This window comes from Plasmodium fragile (assembly GCF_000956335.1).
Source record: "Plasmodium fragile strain nilgiri unplaced genomic scaffold supercont1.72, whole genome shotgun sequence".
Classification (NCBI taxonomy): domain Eukaryota; phylum Apicomplexa; class Aconoidasida; order Haemosporida; family Plasmodiidae; genus Plasmodium; species Plasmodium fragile.
This window is the reverse complement of record NW_012192652.1, coordinates 48,295-67,113: the sequence shown is the minus strand read 5'-3', so window position 1 is coordinate 67,113 and position 18,819 is coordinate 48,295. Positions and strand designations below refer to the sequence as shown.

General features: G+C 35.9%; 5 protein-coding genes across 5 annotated transcripts; 2 read left to right on the top strand and 3 right to left on the bottom strand.

The window, feature by feature from the left end:
- Positions 1 to 1,537: 1,537 nt before the first annotated feature.
- On the top strand, positions 1,538 to 2,577 carry AK88_04698 (uncharacterized protein; the record flags this gene model as incomplete). Its single annotated transcript, XM_012482306.1, has 3 exons — positions 1,538 to 1,629; positions 1,980 to 2,033; positions 2,421 to 2,577. 3 exons carry the CDS (start codon positions 1,538 to 1,540, stop codon positions 2,575 to 2,577), a joined length of 303 nt encoding a protein of 100 aa, XP_012337729.1.
- A 642-nt stretch (positions 2,578 to 3,219) lies between these two features.
- On the top strand, positions 3,220 to 4,303 carry AK88_04697 (uncharacterized protein; the record flags this gene model as incomplete). Its single annotated transcript, XM_012482305.1, has 2 exons — positions 3,220 to 3,420; positions 3,587 to 4,303. The coding sequence occupies 2 exons, from the start codon at positions 3,220 to 3,222 to the stop codon at positions 4,301 to 4,303; spliced, it is 918 nt and encodes a 305-aa protein (XP_012337728.1).
- A 2,781-nt stretch (positions 4,304 to 7,084) lies between these two features.
- On the bottom strand, positions 7,085 to 8,077 carry AK88_04696 (uncharacterized protein; the record flags this gene model as incomplete). The annotated part of the gene is made up of 2 exons (XM_012482304.1): positions 7,085 to 7,849; positions 7,988 to 8,077. The coding sequence occupies 2 exons, from the start codon at positions 8,075 to 8,077 to the stop codon at positions 7,085 to 7,087; spliced, it is 855 nt and encodes a 284-aa protein (XP_012337727.1).
- A 2,634-nt stretch (positions 8,078 to 10,711) lies between these two features.
- AK88_04695 (uncharacterized protein) lies at positions 10,712 to 12,907 on the bottom strand (the record flags this gene model as incomplete). The annotated part of the gene is made up of 2 exons (XM_012482303.1): positions 10,712 to 12,346; positions 12,833 to 12,907. 2 exons carry the CDS (start codon positions 12,905 to 12,907, stop codon positions 10,712 to 10,714), a joined length of 1,710 nt encoding a protein of 569 aa, XP_012337726.1.
- A 1,199-nt stretch (positions 12,908 to 14,106) lies between these two features.
- On the bottom strand, positions 14,107 to 18,385 carry AK88_04694 (uncharacterized protein; the record flags this gene model as incomplete). The annotated part of the gene is made up of 5 exons (XM_012482302.1): positions 14,107 to 14,838; positions 15,046 to 15,566; positions 16,212 to 16,649; positions 17,285 to 18,134; positions 18,308 to 18,385. The coding sequence occupies 5 exons, from the start codon at positions 18,383 to 18,385 to the stop codon at positions 14,107 to 14,109; spliced, it is 2,619 nt and encodes an 872-aa protein (XP_012337725.1).
- Between the last annotated feature and the right edge of the window lie 434 nt (positions 18,386 to 18,819).

Here is an 18,819-nt window from a genome sequence, read left to right as displayed (position 1 = left end):
TATATATGCACATGCAAAGAATGCTTTTCCCATTGTGCATGTCCAATTTTTAAGATTAACATTTGATGTCATCCCTTATGCATATATAGTTACGTTGAATTAATTAGTTAATTTATATGTCTATTAGTTAATGTATACAAACCCACTTTATATTTTATAATTAATTCTATGTTTTAGCATAATATTTTATGTATTAGTTTTGTTTTTTTCCTAAATTAAACAATTTTAAAAGACAAATGTAAACAAAAATAAATCCGACATGAGAAATTTGAAACTTTTTGCTAATTTATTATGAAATTTGTACCATAGTTTATCATTAAAGCGAATTCGTTGTAAAATAAAATGGTATTATATAATTGGCACATTTTTCACATGTTACTGCACAAAAACAGGATCTAACAAGGTTCAAGCTACCAAATGGGAATGTTTTTTCATTTTTCTTCTGAAAAATGGGCAGGTGCTTAAAATTGTGCCCAAAGCACACAAATTGGGGCATTTTTGTGTTTACAAAATATGCAGTTGGTATTTTAGTTAATCGTTCGTTGAGGAATATAGGAATTGGTAAACAGCATATGCGTAGCTGCGCTAGGGGAAGCTAGAAAAGTTGTAAAAAGGGAATAATGCTTTTTTTGGAAGGAAACAAAAACGAAAGCCTTATCGTAAAGGAATAAGCGCTTACACAAATTTGAGCAATACACACATTATCTTGTCCTCCTTAGGAGGGAAGTAATCTAAAGGGATGACTAACCAAAACGTGTATGCTATATATAGCAGCTACTGAAATGTAGAGAATAAAATTAAGCAGTGCCATTTGGTTGCCCCCAATGTGTTAACTTGTGTCTTATGAAGCGTACCCTATTGAAGTGTTCCTACATGTTTGAGCATATTTCTCCTTTTTGCCTATTTCAGTAGTAAAAGACCTCATGTTTGAAAATTTTGTACAGAAAACTGAACTTTTTAAAATGCAGCCAAATCTTTGAGGACAGGTGAAAACGGAATAAATAAGACCCTTCCGGTGAGGCCAAAAATATGGCATTTTAGACGGTGTGGAGTATATTTACATTTGTACATTCACACTTTTGCACATATGTTATCATAATTGGTGCACATAAACTAAGGTATTTAACAGCTCCCTTTGTTAGGTAACTTATTAGAACTATAATTTGGATAATCATAATACGCATAGTAGTGCAGAGCAATTGTCCCTGTGTAGGAAGCACTGCTTTTATGCCCCAATTTGGTAATATAATTTGTCGATCCATTTTCGTTATTCTTTCTTGTTCTTAAAAGAGTTATTAAAGATTTATGAGGGGCCAAAAATATAGTGTAACATATAATGCGTATTGTTGTAACATATGCATATATGGTGGTTTAGAAAAAACAAAAAAAATTGTCCACCTTAGATAATTTTACCATTTTAAAAAATGTTCTTAATATAATTTATTAGAATAAAAATTCCAAACATGTTTAAAAAGAAAAATTAGACGGGAACATCTATTATGTATGCATTTTGTTTCATTGTTGTGTTTATCCCCACATGAGAAATGTATTAAGGGCGTTGTTTAATGAAGAGCCACATTACTTAACAGAATTTGTGGGGCAAATTCAAATGCAGCAAATTGTTAGTTGGTATATAGTGTACAAAGGTATAAATGAGCCATCCTTGTGCTAATAGAATATTTTAATTTTTGAGCACAAAAAATGAATGGAATTGATTAATCTGAGTTGGTTACATATATAAGGATCATGGCCGTTCATTTGGATCGCACAGAATTATTTGATAGAAATTTTTTTTTTATTAGTTTGGAGGTAATCCTAATGTCGCGCAAAGGGTTAACAAGGGTGTACCCATTTCAGCATTATGCATTGCACTTTTAAAAATTGGAATCTCATAGTACTCTAATCATATATTTATCGTAAGGAAAATTATGTCAAACCATTAGGCATCGTCATTTCATGTGGACATTTGCCCACGAAAGGTTTCATGAAATATCCATGTATTTTAGTGCAACGGAGATTATAATCAGCAACTAGTAAGACATGGGTGTAAATTAAAATGTAAGAAAAAATTAAAAAGAGGAAAGGAAACCACATGAAGGGCGTTATCTTTTTTCAACATGGATGTAAAAGTTGAAAATTTTGATGATGTCGCAAATGCCTAATATTCATTCGTTTATTTCACTGTTATTTAACAAGCTTAGCATTTATTTAACACTAATAAAAGGAACAGTTCGTTATATTTATTTTTTGTTCATTTGTTGTTTTTTAATATGTTTTAAAATACATATGAAAGGAAATGCACGGATGTATAACAAAAAAAACAAAATATACAACCCCTCTTCACAAGAATACAAATTTGCGAAATTGGGGAAATAATAAAAACCTATTATTTTACCATTGTGGACAGTGTCCTATTCCAGCAAAATTAAATTAATGAAAAGGACTGATTATTTTAGTGTTGATATTTTCTTCTCTTATATGGCAACATTTAAGGAGTTAAACCGAATTTTGATCTTAAAAAAAGCATTGTTCTTTCATTATAACATAAGTGGGTTGTTAAACGGAAAAATTAGCTAAATTTTTTTATAAATTCGTTTAATTAGGGTCTATTTTTTTTATCAAAAAAAAAAAAAAATAAATAAATAATAAAATTTGTTCATTGAATTGCGCATTTTTTTTTTTTTTTTAAATATTAATTTGTATGCAAAAAGAAAGATCAAAAATTTATTCGCTCTCATCTTGTTAAGCATGTTTTCACAATATATTCTTAAATTATATTAAGAACTGTATTGGTACTTATATTTTTTTTAATTAATAAAAAAAAAAAAAAATAGAGAAAGGAATTTTATATTTATTTCTTTCTTTTGTTTTTCATCATTGGTAAATGTCATTTTAATAATTTTACAGAAGTTATTTGAAGTGAATTTTTTTACCAGTTTTTATTGTCCAGATTTATGTTAATTCTTAAGCAGTCATTTGTGATTTTACATAAAAAATAAGATTATCAAAAATAAAATAATTTTGAATGCGCACAGTAAGACACAATTTTCTATTTTATGTTCGCTTTGCTCTATTCTGCTTTGTTTGTATCTCCGTTAGTGTTATAAATAAAAACAAAAGTTATAAAAAAATGAAAATTTCCAACAATTTTAATTAAACCACCAAATAACTTATTCTTTCTTTTTTTTTTTTTTTTTTATTAAAAGTTAATAATTAGACATGAATCTCAATAAAATAAACAGTTCCAGTTTATTATCTGGAAAGAAACTTTCACATTCGAATAAGACAGATGCTGGCGAAAACGTCTACCACTTATCCAGCAATGGGAAAAAGATTAATGCAAAGGGAAATTTGTTAAGCTTTATTTTTTCCAGACGTACAATTATCGCCATAGGTGCCATTCTTTGTGTAATATTACAGGTAAAGTGTAGGAAGACGAATATATGTATATAACACATATATATATATATATGTATTAGTAGAAAGAAGGCACATTTTTTTGCATGACATTAGGGTTTTTTGTGTTGCATTCTTTTAAAAATGGCACTTTACATGTTTATCTTTGATTTCCCGAACTTTTATATAGAATACGTGCACATTTGAGAATACGAAGAATTCACAATTGGAATTAACTGCTAGATTTTCTAGGAAATTATTTCAAAACAGCAGCAATAGAACTGGAGTAATGTCAATTGTATCATCTGTTTTAAATGTGTTATGGGCATTGTCACCTCTGATTTATGCTAGTGCTGTAACACAGGAAAACGCATATTCAAAGAAACGTAAAGTAAATATGAAAATGGCGAACATAGAAGAGTTGCGAGAAAGATGCCTTGATAATGAAAAGGTTTTAGACGAATATGAACTAGCTGTAATGCTTAATTATTTAACACAACCAGGTTGCTTTTCTAAAATGTATGCTCTTGGTACCTGGTGGCAAGGGTGCAGCAGGGAGAAAATAGAGTTGGAATATTTTTATATGCAATTGTCAAGACTTTGCAAAGAAACAGCAAAAATATGTAACTACAGTATGAAATTATCAGGTATCCTTTTAAGTGAGGCTAAGGAAGACTCTAAGCAGAGAGCAAGAACTTTGGAATATACTTATAGTCAAAAGATTTATGATATTGTGAACCAAAAGGATAAATCGCCGGAGGCTTATGAAGATAATGTTCATAAGTATCGAAATGAACAGGAAAGTCTCAGACAACAAATTTGGGATGAATGGGAAAAAAAATTTTATGAAAAAATGTCAGGGGAACCTTTTCATAAAGATATAGCTGAAACGTCAGAGGAATCATAATAGACACCAGTGAAAGAATAAATGTTTTGAAATGGTGACAATTCAGAAATGTGCTTTTCTAAAAATAATAGTTTGTGCAAGTGTTGTACATAGGGCTATTGGGATTGTTAAGCTATTCACGAGTTTTTTTGTGATGATTTTTCTTATAAAATAAAATTACAGAGATGTGTACATTCTTGTTGTTTTTTTTTTTTTTTTTTTTTTTTTGTTGTTGTTTTGTATAAATTGAATTTTTATGCGAATACACATTTTATTTGTTATAATGAAGTACCTTTCATATTGTTTTCTTTGCTGTTCATTTTGCTCCTTCCTTTCTGTTTTCTTTTTCCTCACATCTTTTGTTTTTGCATAAGATTTTTCTTTTTAGTAGGTGCAACAACTTAATTTGTCCTAGTGGTAATATTACCAAAATGTTATAATTTGGCAAACAAAAATGATAATTTTAAATGAGTCTATAGACATACACATATACATTTGTAAGCGCGCTTAAGCAGTTGCATTTATTTGAATTTAAATATTCTTTTCTCAAAATTAACATAATTACAAGAATTTGTATCTTACTCTACATCGTTGATAGATTGAAGTTAAAATAGTAGAATGATGATTTTGTATGCTGATATTAATAAGAATGTTTTTTTTGTTTTTTTTTTTTTCTTGGGTTTAGTGTTAATTTTAGATACACGGGTTATAGGGTTGCACTATAAGCACCATAATTATATAACACTTAAAAGAAATTATTTAATTTGATCCGTTTTTTTATTTTTATTCAGGAATTTCTTTCATTTTTCTATATAAGCAGTTTGCTATTTGAACCAAGATAAAGAACTGAACATTTCCTATTAGGGGAAATTTCGTTATACCGTGTTTCCAATAAAACTTCACGCGTTTGTTAAGAGGCATCACTATAATGCATTGGTTTGTATAAGGGTCATGTTTTTTGTAAATATTAAAATGACCAAATTATTTTTCATGAGTACATTTGTGTAGAGGATTTTTCTAGACAAAATATTCGTGAAGGCTGAAAGGAATTATAACCAATTGAGCGATGGTACATTCTGCAACGGCACATGCAGGAAATATACCATACGAATTATACGAAACAAAAGAGTACTTTGGCGGACAGTGGCTGTTGAATGCGTTTTTTAATAGATAACATTTTTAAGGCAGTAGACTTTGGCAGTATATGGCTGTAATCGAAATTAACATGAAAAAGAACAAACTGTGGAAACAAGGCGCCGCAAGAAAAGATGCACCAAATATTCCAACTCACTGATTAGTAAACGAATTTTAGGTATTTGCAGTACAGTATATACTTCTAAAAGGCTTATAGAGATAAAAAAAAAAAAAAAAAAAAAAAAAAACGCCACGTTTAAGTGCAAATAAGTGTACACTAAAAACATATTTTGATTGATTACAATTTAAAGTTAGCATTTCGTGTAAAAACATGTACCAACCAATAATTAAGATGAAGTGGATTATGATTTAGAAAGGGATGTATCTACGGATCCAACGATTTTTACGTTATACTGATAAAAGATAGCTTAAAATTGTAAGGATATGCTTCATGCCATACTCAAATGAATCAACTTTACACTCTTACAATTGGCACATAGGCCCCTTTTACACCTTTATATTTATTTTTCATTAAATCCATGGTCCCACCATGTTTTAGTGCATTTTTTGATATATATATTTTCACTAATGTCATGCTCCCTACAGTCGTTACATGTTCGAATGAGTGGCCACAAATAAGGATAGAAAAACTAGCTAAAAGGTGCAGATCGGGAGAACAAAATGTAAAGATTATTAGAGTTGTGTTTATGAGATTTATGAGGAAAAGCACTTTTGTCATGGATAAAGGGAAAACAAAATTTGAACAACATTCATGGAGGACGGTGAATATTTATCATCTTCATCAACGATGATTATGTATATAGAAATGGAGAAAGGCAAATCAGTATGAATCAATTATTACGAGAGAGATGTAGGTGTCTAGGACGCTAGTAACAAAGTATCAGTGTCTGGTGCAAAGACAAGAATGTGTGAATTGAGGATGATGTGTACAGGAGTGTATGTGATAGAAATAATTTGTGTAGTTTGTGAAATGGGCAAAGAATTAGACATATTAGACATATAATAAGGTGCGAAATGGTAACACAATGAAATAAAAAATAGGGAAAAAGGGAAGTGGGGGATTCTTAGAGAGACCTGGTGAAAATGCATAATATTATAGTGCTATGCGTACTTGATTCTAAAAAAAGGAAAAAAATAGAGGATGGAATTTTATTTTCTGTTTAAGCTAATAATGAATATTAATTAAAAGCTTGAATAAGTTTTTAAATATAAAAAACAAAAGTTGCTACAGTGATTTGTTTGACGGAAAAATGCGTTACTCGGTATGATTACGTTTAGTCGTGTTTATATGTAATCATTAGAACACAAAAACAATGCCGATTTTGCATACGATAGACGGAATGAAAAATGTAAAAAAAAGAAAAAAACGAAAAAAGAAAAGAAATAATAATTCCTTTACTGTAAATATGTAAGGAATGTAATTTTTTTTGTTTTTTGTTTTCTTTTCTTCTTTTGAAAATAAGAGTTTAAGTGCGTCCAAAAAAATCAATACAATCAATTTTGAAGATTTACATGAAAAAATTTTTTTTGTTGAATAACCATAGGGGTACTGAAATCTTTATTTATTTTGCATAACAAGTGTGTTATTTATTCACTTGTGTGTTTCTGCAATTTGTGTATATAATAAATAAAAGATTGTAATAAGACCTATGGAAAAAGTAACTCCATAGCTTCGTGAGTTGTATAGTATAGTACGAGTAAAATTGCTTTTAACAATTTTACTGAAAATAGTGAAAGCTGGAATTTAAAATTTTCCAAGTGATACATGTTTTTGCTATTTTTGGAAGTAGGTTTAAGCCCATAATGATTCTTATAGGGAGGTTCATAAGCAATTGGCTTTTTTGCCTTAATCTTTAAAATAGCTGTGTTTAAATATTTAAATATTCTTGGTATATTACTCCTTTTCAATTTATGCTTCCTTCTAAACCGTTTCCGATATTTGTGCTTTTTTGCTTTTTGCCTTGTTCGAAAATCATTTACATAATAAAATGCACGATTTGTTCCTTCGTAGTCGTCATAGTAATATTTAAATTCATCATATTGGTTGTCCGACTCATTATTGTTTTTTATAGCTTTGGGCGTTTTTGTACACTTATTATTTTTGAAGGGATTCACTCTTTTTTCAAAGTAATCATACCGTTTTAGTGCATTTGACAGTTTTTCAAGATTGTACTGACTCATCAGCACATCATATTCTTTTCTAAAAACTTCATCTTGTGTTAATGCCTTAAATCTTTCTCTGAATGCATCATCATCTTCATCTAGCAAATTTATAATTCTTTCTTTTAACGCATTAAATTGTTCTTGCGTTCCTGGTTCAATATCACCCTTTAATATTCTAGCTGCTGCTGTGTGTAACGTGCTAATTTGAAGGAAGACTCGCTTGTCCCATATATTAGCAGTGGTGAGTGACTAAGAAAAAGAAATAAAAGGGGAGTTAAACGGATGTACGTATTAGCAAAATGAAAAAAATATTTCTCTACAAATGAGAATGCAGGAAAAAGCGATGGGGCTAATACATCGTTAAATTTAATGTTCATATCTTCTTACATCATATAAATGATTCCAGGTCAATATGAAAAGCGTAATGGTAAGAGTAATAACAAAGAGGTGTGGTTTACAGTCTGTCCTTTCTCTCATTGATAATTTAATGTTATTAGGTCATTATAGTAAATTAAGAAATTATTTATTTAAAACTTCCTATACAATGATTTTTCCCTTGTGTAATACTTAGCATTGTAATGCGTGGTGTTTTTTACTTATCACTTGGCACTTTTTAACACCTTTGAATGCGTTTTTTCAGGTGTTTCTCACTTAAAAACGCAAGTGAAGTGCGCAATTCCAATGTTTATATGTTATGTTAATGCGCGTAGGAAATGTGCATTCTTACCTAAAACAATTCGTGCGTAAACATTTATGTATAATATTCGAAAAAAAAAAAAAAATACTACAAACTAAAACTTAAAAATGAAACAAAAATTAAATTAAAATTAAGGGTAATTTTATTTTACAATTATGTTTTGCAAAAATTAAAAATCGTGTATCCGTTATCGCGCAAAATACGCAAAGCAAATGTGATTGGATTTTATATGGCAAATATATCATTCCAAAATGAAAAAAACACAAGAGCGGTATAAAACACCATTTATAATATTGTATAATACCTAATAAATGTATGCGCACGAATTACATATTTATGAGTTTTTTTGGAGTAATTTTAGCTTATGATTGATGAAAAAAAAAAAAAAAAAAAAGAAAAAAGAAAAAAACAATAACACACTAACACTAATTAAAACAATGCACTATTCTATTGTATTATAAATATATATATATATTTACATGTATATAAAAATACGCTAGGAAAAAGCAAAAATATTATTTATTACTTTTTTTACGTGAGGTTGAGCAAATTTCGAGTGTCATATATGTAATTATATTCTTTTTCCAATTAACATAAAAAAAGTATTCCTAAAGACAAGAAGGAAGGAAAAGGGGAAAGGTTAGCAATTTTAGAATATTATTTTCATACAACGCATATTTTGCGTCGTTAACATTCTACATGTTTATATCAGAAATAGTCGATTAGATCAACACATTAGGAAAAGTAGTATTTCAGAATTTAACACATGGAATCGTTTATTTTATTTTATTTTTTTTAGGTATGATAACATTGCATCGTTATTTTAACCAGCTTGCATACTAAAATTTTATATGTTGAACGAAGGGCAGGAAACTTGCATACAAAATTTAAAACTAGCCAGTATAGTTAAATGGTCGCATTAAAATTGATAGCGCACTGGACGCATATAAAATTTCGTGTAATTTAGTGGCAGAATGTGGGAAAAGGAAATACCACAATGAAGGAAAAAGGTAAAGAAAGTAACAGTCAGTAAAACGTGTGTGCATGTGTATATGTTTTTAAAAGCTAGTTTACATATCACATTTTATTTCATACCATCAAAGTTTATCAGTGCGCACTGCGTGTGGGGGCTCATTTTAAGTGTATACAACGAAATAACGAATATAAGGAAATGCAAATTATCTCATTGGAATGCAAATGAATGCATGGAAATTAATTTATATAAAAACTGAGCGTCGTGTAATGCTTAAAGTATGGTTAATTTAAAGATTCCCACACGTGTAGCAGTCATGTGGAGTTCAGAAGTTACAAAAAGTGTTATGTGTTCTTTACCATAATTTTTTTTCTATTTTTTGAAAGAAATATTAAAATAATTACTATTTGGTATTACATCGGACACATATAAGAATGTTCATGAACAGCTCGAACTCATTTTGGGCTTACTGAAGGAGGCTCATGTAACTGTATATTGGGATTGTTGTTTCCGTCTCCCAACCCTGTTCAGGCTGTTAGTAGCGGCTAAGGATACGATTGCGCATGTTATGAAAAAGTATGCTTAGTTCACTTATTTCGTAGAATATGTCATTCGCAGTTGTTCATGGAACGTGACGTATTCGTAACGCAGTTTGATCCATTAAGAAAATGTTAAGCGGAAGGGGTGAACGAGCTTGTCTGCCTTAAAAATAGGAATGCCTCATTATGGACAACTAAATGGTACAGATCTTCATAATGTGGTCACTGCAAATTTTTTACAAAGGTTTCAACGGTTATCATTTTTATGAATATTCTTCATACTCATACACGTCACCGCATTGTTACACGTTTATAAATTATATTTTAATCTGTTTGTGTATGTTCACAAAATTGTTACAAACTCTAGATCTCCTAAGCATGCACAGTGCACGTGTATGTAATGGAAACATGTTATTACTTGTAAATTATTAAGGATGATGCAAACTGCACATTATGTGCATACTACAAGGGTGTACACAGTTGGACACATAAGTGCTCTACAGCAGGGAAGTTACAACGATCCCTATGAGTTCAGCTAAGGTCATATGTTCATGATTTTTAAAACAAAATTAGAACTAAAGTTAATTCTTCATATACAAAATATGTTAAGCCATCCTAGATTGATCCTTTTTTTTACTGCACAATATGAACATATAGGGGGGCGTGTTTTTTACTAAAAATAAGGTAACGTTAATGTATGCTACCCTTTAAAGAACAAATTAAAGGAATCACTTTTGTTAAAATTTTTACATGTCTCTTCGACATGGTGCATTGCGTATAAGTGCACTGCTTCTATTACACAATTGGTAATGTGACTCATCAGAGAGGAAAAATTGGTGCAGGTATATGGTTCAGTACATTAATTTTTTTCTTCTGGGTCAGATATAATCAGCATTCACTTTTTAGTTTTGTCCTAGCATAAAATCAATCACTTTGGAGGGCGAATTAAACATGACTTTTCCCAGAATTATATAAGAGAACAGGGTTCCTATGACGAAACTGTACAAACTAATGCAGAAAACAGTAATGAATGCTAGTGCCCAGTACTGTGTGAGAAAGAAACATAGGATGGCACTCGTGACGAGCGCAATGAGAGGAACGGAGAGAAGGATCTTCCTCAATTTGAGATTATGTTTCATGTTTATGAAGTTCACTTCCTTCCTGTTGTTCTCTTTCAGTTTGGAGACCTCCTTTTCGTACTCCTCAATTTTGTTAATCAACAAGTGGGCGATTTCAGCATTATTCGCGTCCATGACTTGGTCGATGTAAGATCTGAGTTCTGTGATGTTATTCCCGGTTCGTTCGTTGGATCGATCCTCCATTCTTCGTTTCCCAACATATATAGATGAGACATTGTCACTCTCAGGCATAGAATCATCAGTGCTGCCACTAATGGAGCTGCGTGCATCATCATCCACGTTTACATATTTCGTGAGACCCTCTAATTGAGACCTTAGTTCATGCTCTAAATCTTCCAATTTTGCATTTTTTCTATTATTTTTTTTTATGTTATTCAATGCTTTTCTCATTTGTTCTCTATCTTCTGCATTAAATTCTGTTAATTTTCTTAGGAGTTTATTATTGTGGTTAACGTCCAAAATAGAGTCATCTGCTTGATCGATTTTGTCATTAGACAGGTATGAGGAGAATTCGCCTTCGCATTCTGCTCTGCGTTTAGATTTTTTACTTTTCTTAGAACCTTTCTTGACGTCTTGAAGTGATTCCTGTTTTACAGCGTTCAGTTCTTTTAATCTTTCATTTAGGGATTCTTCACTCTTAAATTCGTAAATGTATTTATCTTTGTTTTGTATGTAATATTTGTTCGAGTGTCCTTTGAAGCTGTTTCTGACATTTTCCAGATCGTAAGTAGATTCATCCAGAATTTTTTTCCTCTGTGCCATTTCCTTGGCTCGCTTCATTTTCTCTCTTTCTTCTACGGTTTGTAAATCTTCATATGAACTGTCGTAGTATTTGCTTCTTTGCCTTTTGTGAAAACTGTCCATGGTAGTGCTGCCGGAGCCTGTATTCGCACCTGTCGTCGTACTCCATGTCGTAGAACCTGAGTTATGGCTGCTGACGCTGCTATTATCAGGAATATCGAATAGGATGGATTCATCTATGGTAGATTGTTTATTCGAGGCTACGTCCTCATGGCTTCCTTTCCTACTTGTGTCCACGTGAAAGGTACTTATGGAGCGTGCTACACTTTTGGGAGCATTTGTGCTGGTAGTACCTATACAGCTTTCGAAGTCATTATCGAAGGATTCTTTAATACTGCTTTTGTAATGGACGTTGCCAATGTTACCACAGGTTTTCCCTTTGCTTCCACTATATATGCTGTGAGTGGGTCGTGCGACTCTTCTGTTAAAAACGCTTCCAGATCTGCTTCTGCTATAGAAGTTGTCAACACGCGCTAGGGAAGTTATACTGACGTCGGTATCGTTCTGGAGGCCGCCACGTTCGTACAGCATTCTACCAGACCTTAGGCTGACTTGTGTCTGCGCGCCGTCGTTGTCTTCATTGCAGTTAAGGGCACCCTGAGAAAGGGGTAAGTGAGGGATTAGGAAAGGGAACAAATGAAGGAATGAAGAATGGTAGAATGATTACAAGAGGAGTCGTCTATGAAATCATTGCGCGTGTGTATGTCTGTTTGTATGCGGGAGGTCATTTTCTAAACGCATCCTCTAACAGGCTAGAAACTGTGTGCCGCATATGGAAGCCCATGTGAGAAGCAAGGTATGCGCGCTTATACACACATGGATAAGAAAGCACGAGGGGCGATTGCGCGTGATGCAATGGGATACGTGCAAGGTGTACCATTACTGGGACACTTGCCTGAACACACACACGCGCTAGGCAATAAGCGTTGTCTGTTCAAATCGTGGCAATCGGCATAATTAGTACAGCGGCTACAGTCGAAGCAGTCGCTGTAGTAGGCACACTCTCGTTCCTGCTGAGCATGTGGGCCTGTCCAAGGGCACTACGCCGTGGGGACACATATATGTGAATTTTGTTCAACTTACATTTTTGGTATATTCTCGGGCCCAAAGGAGGAAGGGAAGAAGCCAGATGGAGATAATGGCTTTGCCAGATTGCATTTCTGTGGGACACCTCTCTCTCTAATTCCTTGGAGCAATCTCACAAAAATAGTTTCTTATAATTTTTTGGCAGGCATGTAAAGGCGTCACCAAGAACATTCAAACATAATGTAAGGGCATAAGTATATAAGAATAGATACAAATAAAAAAAAAAAAAAAAAAAAAAAAAATATTCACTCTGACGAAGTGCATATAGTTCTTTTTTTTGTTTTGTTTTTATTTGTACTGAAATGAATGTTCTAAATGTAGGTAAGATAATGTAATGCTTTGCGGGGGGTGCGTATAGTCTAGATGCAAAAAGAAAAAATTTACATGAATTTTCTTTCCTAATTTATAATATATTTCCTATATATAATTTTACGTTTATATGCTGTTTTAATTCATTAAATAGATGTAGTAATAAATCATAAAAAAAAAAGGCGCAATGTAAAAATAAAAGGGAAGAACATATATTTTCTTCAATAATTTGTATTTTAGAGGCACTGCACTATAAAATTAGAATCATTCTGTGGTACATACAGAAATTTTTAAAGAATTCATGAATATATTATAGGGTATACTAAAAACAGTAACAGGACATATTGTTTAAATTTTTCATTTGTACTAAAAAGAAACAGAAATATATGTAATAATACATTTATCTGTAATACTATGAGAAGAGCAGTAAGCCGTTTATAATTTTTAGTAGTATCATGTTGTACGTGACAATACGACTGCTTTTTGTGTTCTTCATGTGCGAAGATCAATATTTTGAAAGAAGCGTTAAAAAATAATTTTTACTTTAAATATAGAATTCGAACTGTTCTATATTCATTTTATATATGTCCTTTTAATACAAATCATGCATAAACAAAATTTACAGTATGAAGAAAGTAATAATTATATGAAACAGCGAAAATTAAGTAAAATGAAAATACCACATATGGAGGGTTTCATTTTTTACATCCAAATTATGACGTAACGTTTAGTATATTATAGAATAGGGGAACAAATATATATTTGTACGTAGAACCGGTGCAAGACAAAATTATAATTAACAGTCATCCCAAGGAAATTAATTATTTAAGGCGAACATGTAGAATCATTGTACAGTTATTGATGGCAGGTTTTCGGTTACAGTTCGATTTTTGAATTATTAGAGCATATAGCCATTTCGTGCAACTTCTTCATAGTAAACATGTATTTATTAAAAAATTGATCTATTCCGGTGATGGATATATTATGCCCTGAAGGGGATCCTTTGAGAATAATATGTTAAGTAAACAAAGATCATATAGAATTTCAAATATTTTACATAAAATTATCCACATACCATTCTTTATCGTGAATATTATTCTCGAATTAGCATTCTCAGGAATTCGAGAAGGACGAATTTGTTCTGCATCTAACTGTATAGTTTCCATACACTTCCATGGATCGGGGTCATCTTCATTAGGTGGACAAGGTTCCGTTGCTAACTGTATGGCTTCCATACAACTCCATGGATCGGGGTCATGTGGTGGACATGGATCCGTTACAGCGGTGTCAGTGGGTGGATCCACGGTGGAGGAAACATTGTTTCCTAATAAATCCTGGTTTGTGGTAGGAGCATCCGGGAAACTACTGTGCCCCTTTGCGTCCTGCTGCAAGTCGCGCGCAAACTCCTCCACAAGTATCTGCAAATAGTGGTCTTTGACGTTTTCCCATGCGGTCGCGTCACATTCGTTGAGCACTTCTAAGTGTAGCTCGATGATGGTGCGTTTATGCACGCGTGGGGGGCGTTTTGTACCAGGTATTGACGCGGGTTGCCTATCCCTAACCACGGTGTACCCGTAATCGGGTGGTGGCTCGCCGCGTTGTAGATGTTGCAATATTTCTTCGTCGAGTGGCGGTGACGGCACGTCACGCACTGCTCGATACGTTCGTCGTCGTTGGGCGAAGTAGGCAAAATACTAAACAAAAAAAAAAAAGAAGAAAAAAAGCCGGATTAGGTGAATCTATTTGTGTTAGGATGGTCTGAACAGCCCCCTTAGGAACACTTTGCTAATGGTACATATTGCGGATACGCATACACGGTATGTGCACTCGGTTATATTTGTGCGTTATGCGTTGGGCATGGCGTGTTGTGCGTAGTGTGTGGATGTGCGCTGTGCACTTACTTTCCAAAGGGAATAACCAAGAAGGGCGACGGTGACGAAAGTGAGAAAAAACAGGATGGGAGTAGTGGCGGTAAGGACGTCGTTCGTTAGGTCGGGTCCATGTGGACCGCCACCATCCTCAGATGGACCGCCTGAATGACCCGGTTGTGCCGGTCGGCCATCTAATACATCGCTCGATGTCCATAGTCCATATGACCCAGACAGAGCCTGTCCTCCGTCGAAGGCATTCAGGGACAATCTTAGATCGCATGAGGACATACCGTCATAAGTACCAGAGGCTTGGCAAGCAAGACTTGTGAAGGTCTTAGATGAGGAAGCTGAATTCGCAGGGCCCGTGGCGCCAGTACCGGAGGAACCAGGGTGTACGGCCGCCGTGGAGCCAGTACCAGAGGAACCCGGTTGATCTGATGCGCCGCTGGTGCCGCCACTACTACCCGATTGATTTGGGTTCGGGTTAGGTTTGGGTTTGGGTGGATTCAGAGGAGGGGGGTCATCGTTGCCGCCATGGACGACGGCATCTCCTGAACATTTGGTGAATGGGGAGACAGGGAAAGGGAAGGAAGAAGTATGATGAAACTGAAGTTTTGAAGTGGATGCATGGTTATGGTTGTTTGGTTGGCCACACGCTCGGCTACACGCTTGTTAGGCGCCGTTTCACTGTTGACCCAGAGGGGCAGGGTACGGGGCAGGAGACGGATGGACGTTGGTAGGGCGGGCGTCGTGGAGGCGGACGGTGGTTGGCAGGTGCCACTCCGGGAAAAGACTCTCTCTGTCTCTCGCACAACACACAACACACACAGTGTGTCTGTAGGTCTACGTCCGTCTACCTGTCTGTCGACGTCTACGTCTACAACCCGCGGCGGCTGTGTCTCTCGCGCCATCGCGCTGCCTCTGACGCTGTCTGCCTCATTCGACCTTTGGTTTCTCTCTCTCCGTGTTGTCTCTCCCCCTGTCGCCGGAAATTGTTGTTGTTTCTTTTTTTTTTTTTTGTGTTTTTCTTGTATTCTTTTTTTTCGTATTCAAAATGTCCTTTCTATGTGAACCGTAGTGCACAGTACCTGTGTGAACAGGCGGATGGGTAGAAACACTTATAGGGGTTATTTCTACTGTGCCCCTAATTCCATGCGCAGTCCAAGTGCCAGGGCCGGGGTAATCGTCAGGGGTACCCACGGGGTCGCTGTTGTTGGGTTCCTTATGTATCCCCATACAGGCCTCAAATTTATCAGGATCAAGTTCATTCACACATTGTTCTATCGGGTCCTTGGCTTCTCCATTTGTGGCCACTGTTTTCTTACCTTGTTCTCCAGGCGGTCCTGATGGTCCTGTTTCCCCCTTTGCTCCTTTTTCTCCCTTTGATCCTGTCCCGTCACCGTCTGGTGTCCTTGGTGGAGGAGGTGGTGGTGGTCTTGCTGGAGGTTGTTCGTCATCGTCCTTCCTTGCTACGTCTCCTCCTGTTCCTGTTCCCTGTCCTGGTGTGCCTCCTGCTACCGGTTTCGGCGTCGCTGGTGTTGTCGCCGCCGGTAGTTGCGCGTTCTCACTACTTTTGTCCTTAGTACTGCCGTCCGTGGACTTCTTGCCGTCCTCGTGTTTCTTCTTGGCTTCCTCTGCTGAAAACAGAAGAAGGAAGAAACACGACAACATGGTACAAAAAGGACACAAGTGGTAGACAGAACGGGCGGGACGGTTGGGTCAGATAGCGGCAGGGTAGGGGTCCGGCTCGATAGAGTGTGTCGGCTGCATGGATCGAGGTAAGACTCAGTGGCCTGGGTCAGGCGGCAGCAAGCGAACGGTGAGGTGGATTGCGTACTCGGTCGACTGGGTCTAGGTGGACTCGGTGACCTGGGTCAGGCGGCAGCAACCATACGGTGCGGTGAACTCGGTCGAGTGGGTCGGGATGGGTGATAGCAGTACAACTTTTATGTTGTTGCCGTCATGTCGTCCAGGTGCATCCGTCGCCGGTGCCTCGTCCTGTGCGTTGTCACCGCTACAGTTGCCGTCGTGGCCGTTCAACGTCAACCGAATTGGGGCCGCGAAGTCGTTCGCTGTTGTGACCGTGCGCGTGCGTGTTGGTGTTCTTCCCGCGTGTGCGTGTGTTGTGGTGTTGGCGACGGCATCCGTTTGCGCAGTCGTATCGGTATCGGTAGTTTCCGTGCCGGCCTTGTTAGTATTCGGCCGTGTGCGTGCTGTGCGTGTTCCTATGCCCCGTATTAGTAGCACTCTGTTGCTTTACTCTTCTTACCATTCGTATCCTGCTCTTCATCGTCATCCGCATCGTCGTCCTCATCGTCGTCTTCTTCCTCCTCGTCTGCACTGTCGTCAGTTGGGCTGGCTGCAGATTCGGAATGTGGGGTCCTGGCGCCCACCTTCTTCGTGTTTTCTGTGTGCTTTATCTGGAGATCCTTTTGAAGCACTTTTTCCTGAACTGTTTCCCCTACTTTGTCTATTAAATCGTGCAGTCCTTCCCCCAATACATTCCCTATGACCTGTGGATCCTCCGTGTTCTGGTTTACCCTATTCCGCGTGTTCGTATCGTGTGCTGTAATCTGTTCCGTACTTTTCCCGCGCTTGCAGTGGCCACTCCCCATGATTTCCATCATTTTCCTTTGCATGTGCGTATTCTCCTGTAACCACTTCTTAACTGTCGATCGTATCTCGTTCCGTCCCACAATTAGTCCATCTAAGTCACCCAAATTACACGTATCCGTACTTACATTACCTCCAAAAGCCTCTTCCGCGGCCTTCACTGCTGTTAGGGCATAATTTATACCTCTCTCTTTTCCACAATTGGCTTCCTGTAACATGTATCTAAAGATGTTCCCTATCAAGCATTTCATCATAATGCATAATTCCTTATCACTGGTACTCCCGCATTGTTCCCCCCCCCCTGTAACACCCCATTCGTTCATGAAGTACAATGTTGCGACCATAAGTTTACATTGGAGTCTATCCGCCGGTGTTTGACCCTTCAATTTCTTATTCTCCCACCCAGTGTCCTCGCATGATTGTGCGTACGTCACCTCGTCAAAATCTTCTCGTATATATTTAATAAATTCATGCACTCGCTGCTTCATATCCTTCCATATTTTGTCCTAATATAAATAAAATGTAAAAACTGAAATTAGAAGAACCTGTACACTACTACCAACTGCCTCTCATGGAGCATGCTACCATAACTAGATGCGGCCGTAATCCTTATTCACACTGTGTTTTATTGTGTGCTCCATACATGCCCGATTGTAGCCATTGTTTGCATACTACTTACATCAAAATCCTCTGGATCAGATATTCCCCTCCTCTGAAGCCACACCACCAGTAGATGGGTAAAACGTTTTTCCGCCATGATTACACCCGTTTTCCTACATATACTTTAGTCGTGAACTAATTTCAGCCGTCATGCTACAATCGGATTCTGGCATTATATATATATATTCCCTTTGTCCCAAACGTGTACATTAATAATTTATTCTCCTGTATAGTATTTGTTTCGTCCTGTGAATATTCATTAACATACACCTCCTGACATAGAGTACCAATTTAGGCCGTACATGCATTATATAATGCCATTCGCCCAAATTTACTGTTGTGCATGCTCCTGCACCTACTCCTATACTACAGTGACTTCAAAGGTATAGAATGTGCACAACCAAAAACAGTAATTAAAGAATAGAATAGTAAGCAGAAAAAAAACAAAAGAAAAAAAAAAAGGAAAAAATATAAAAAACACTACACGCCACACGTCATGAATATACACCCCCGGCGCCCTTTCTACACCGG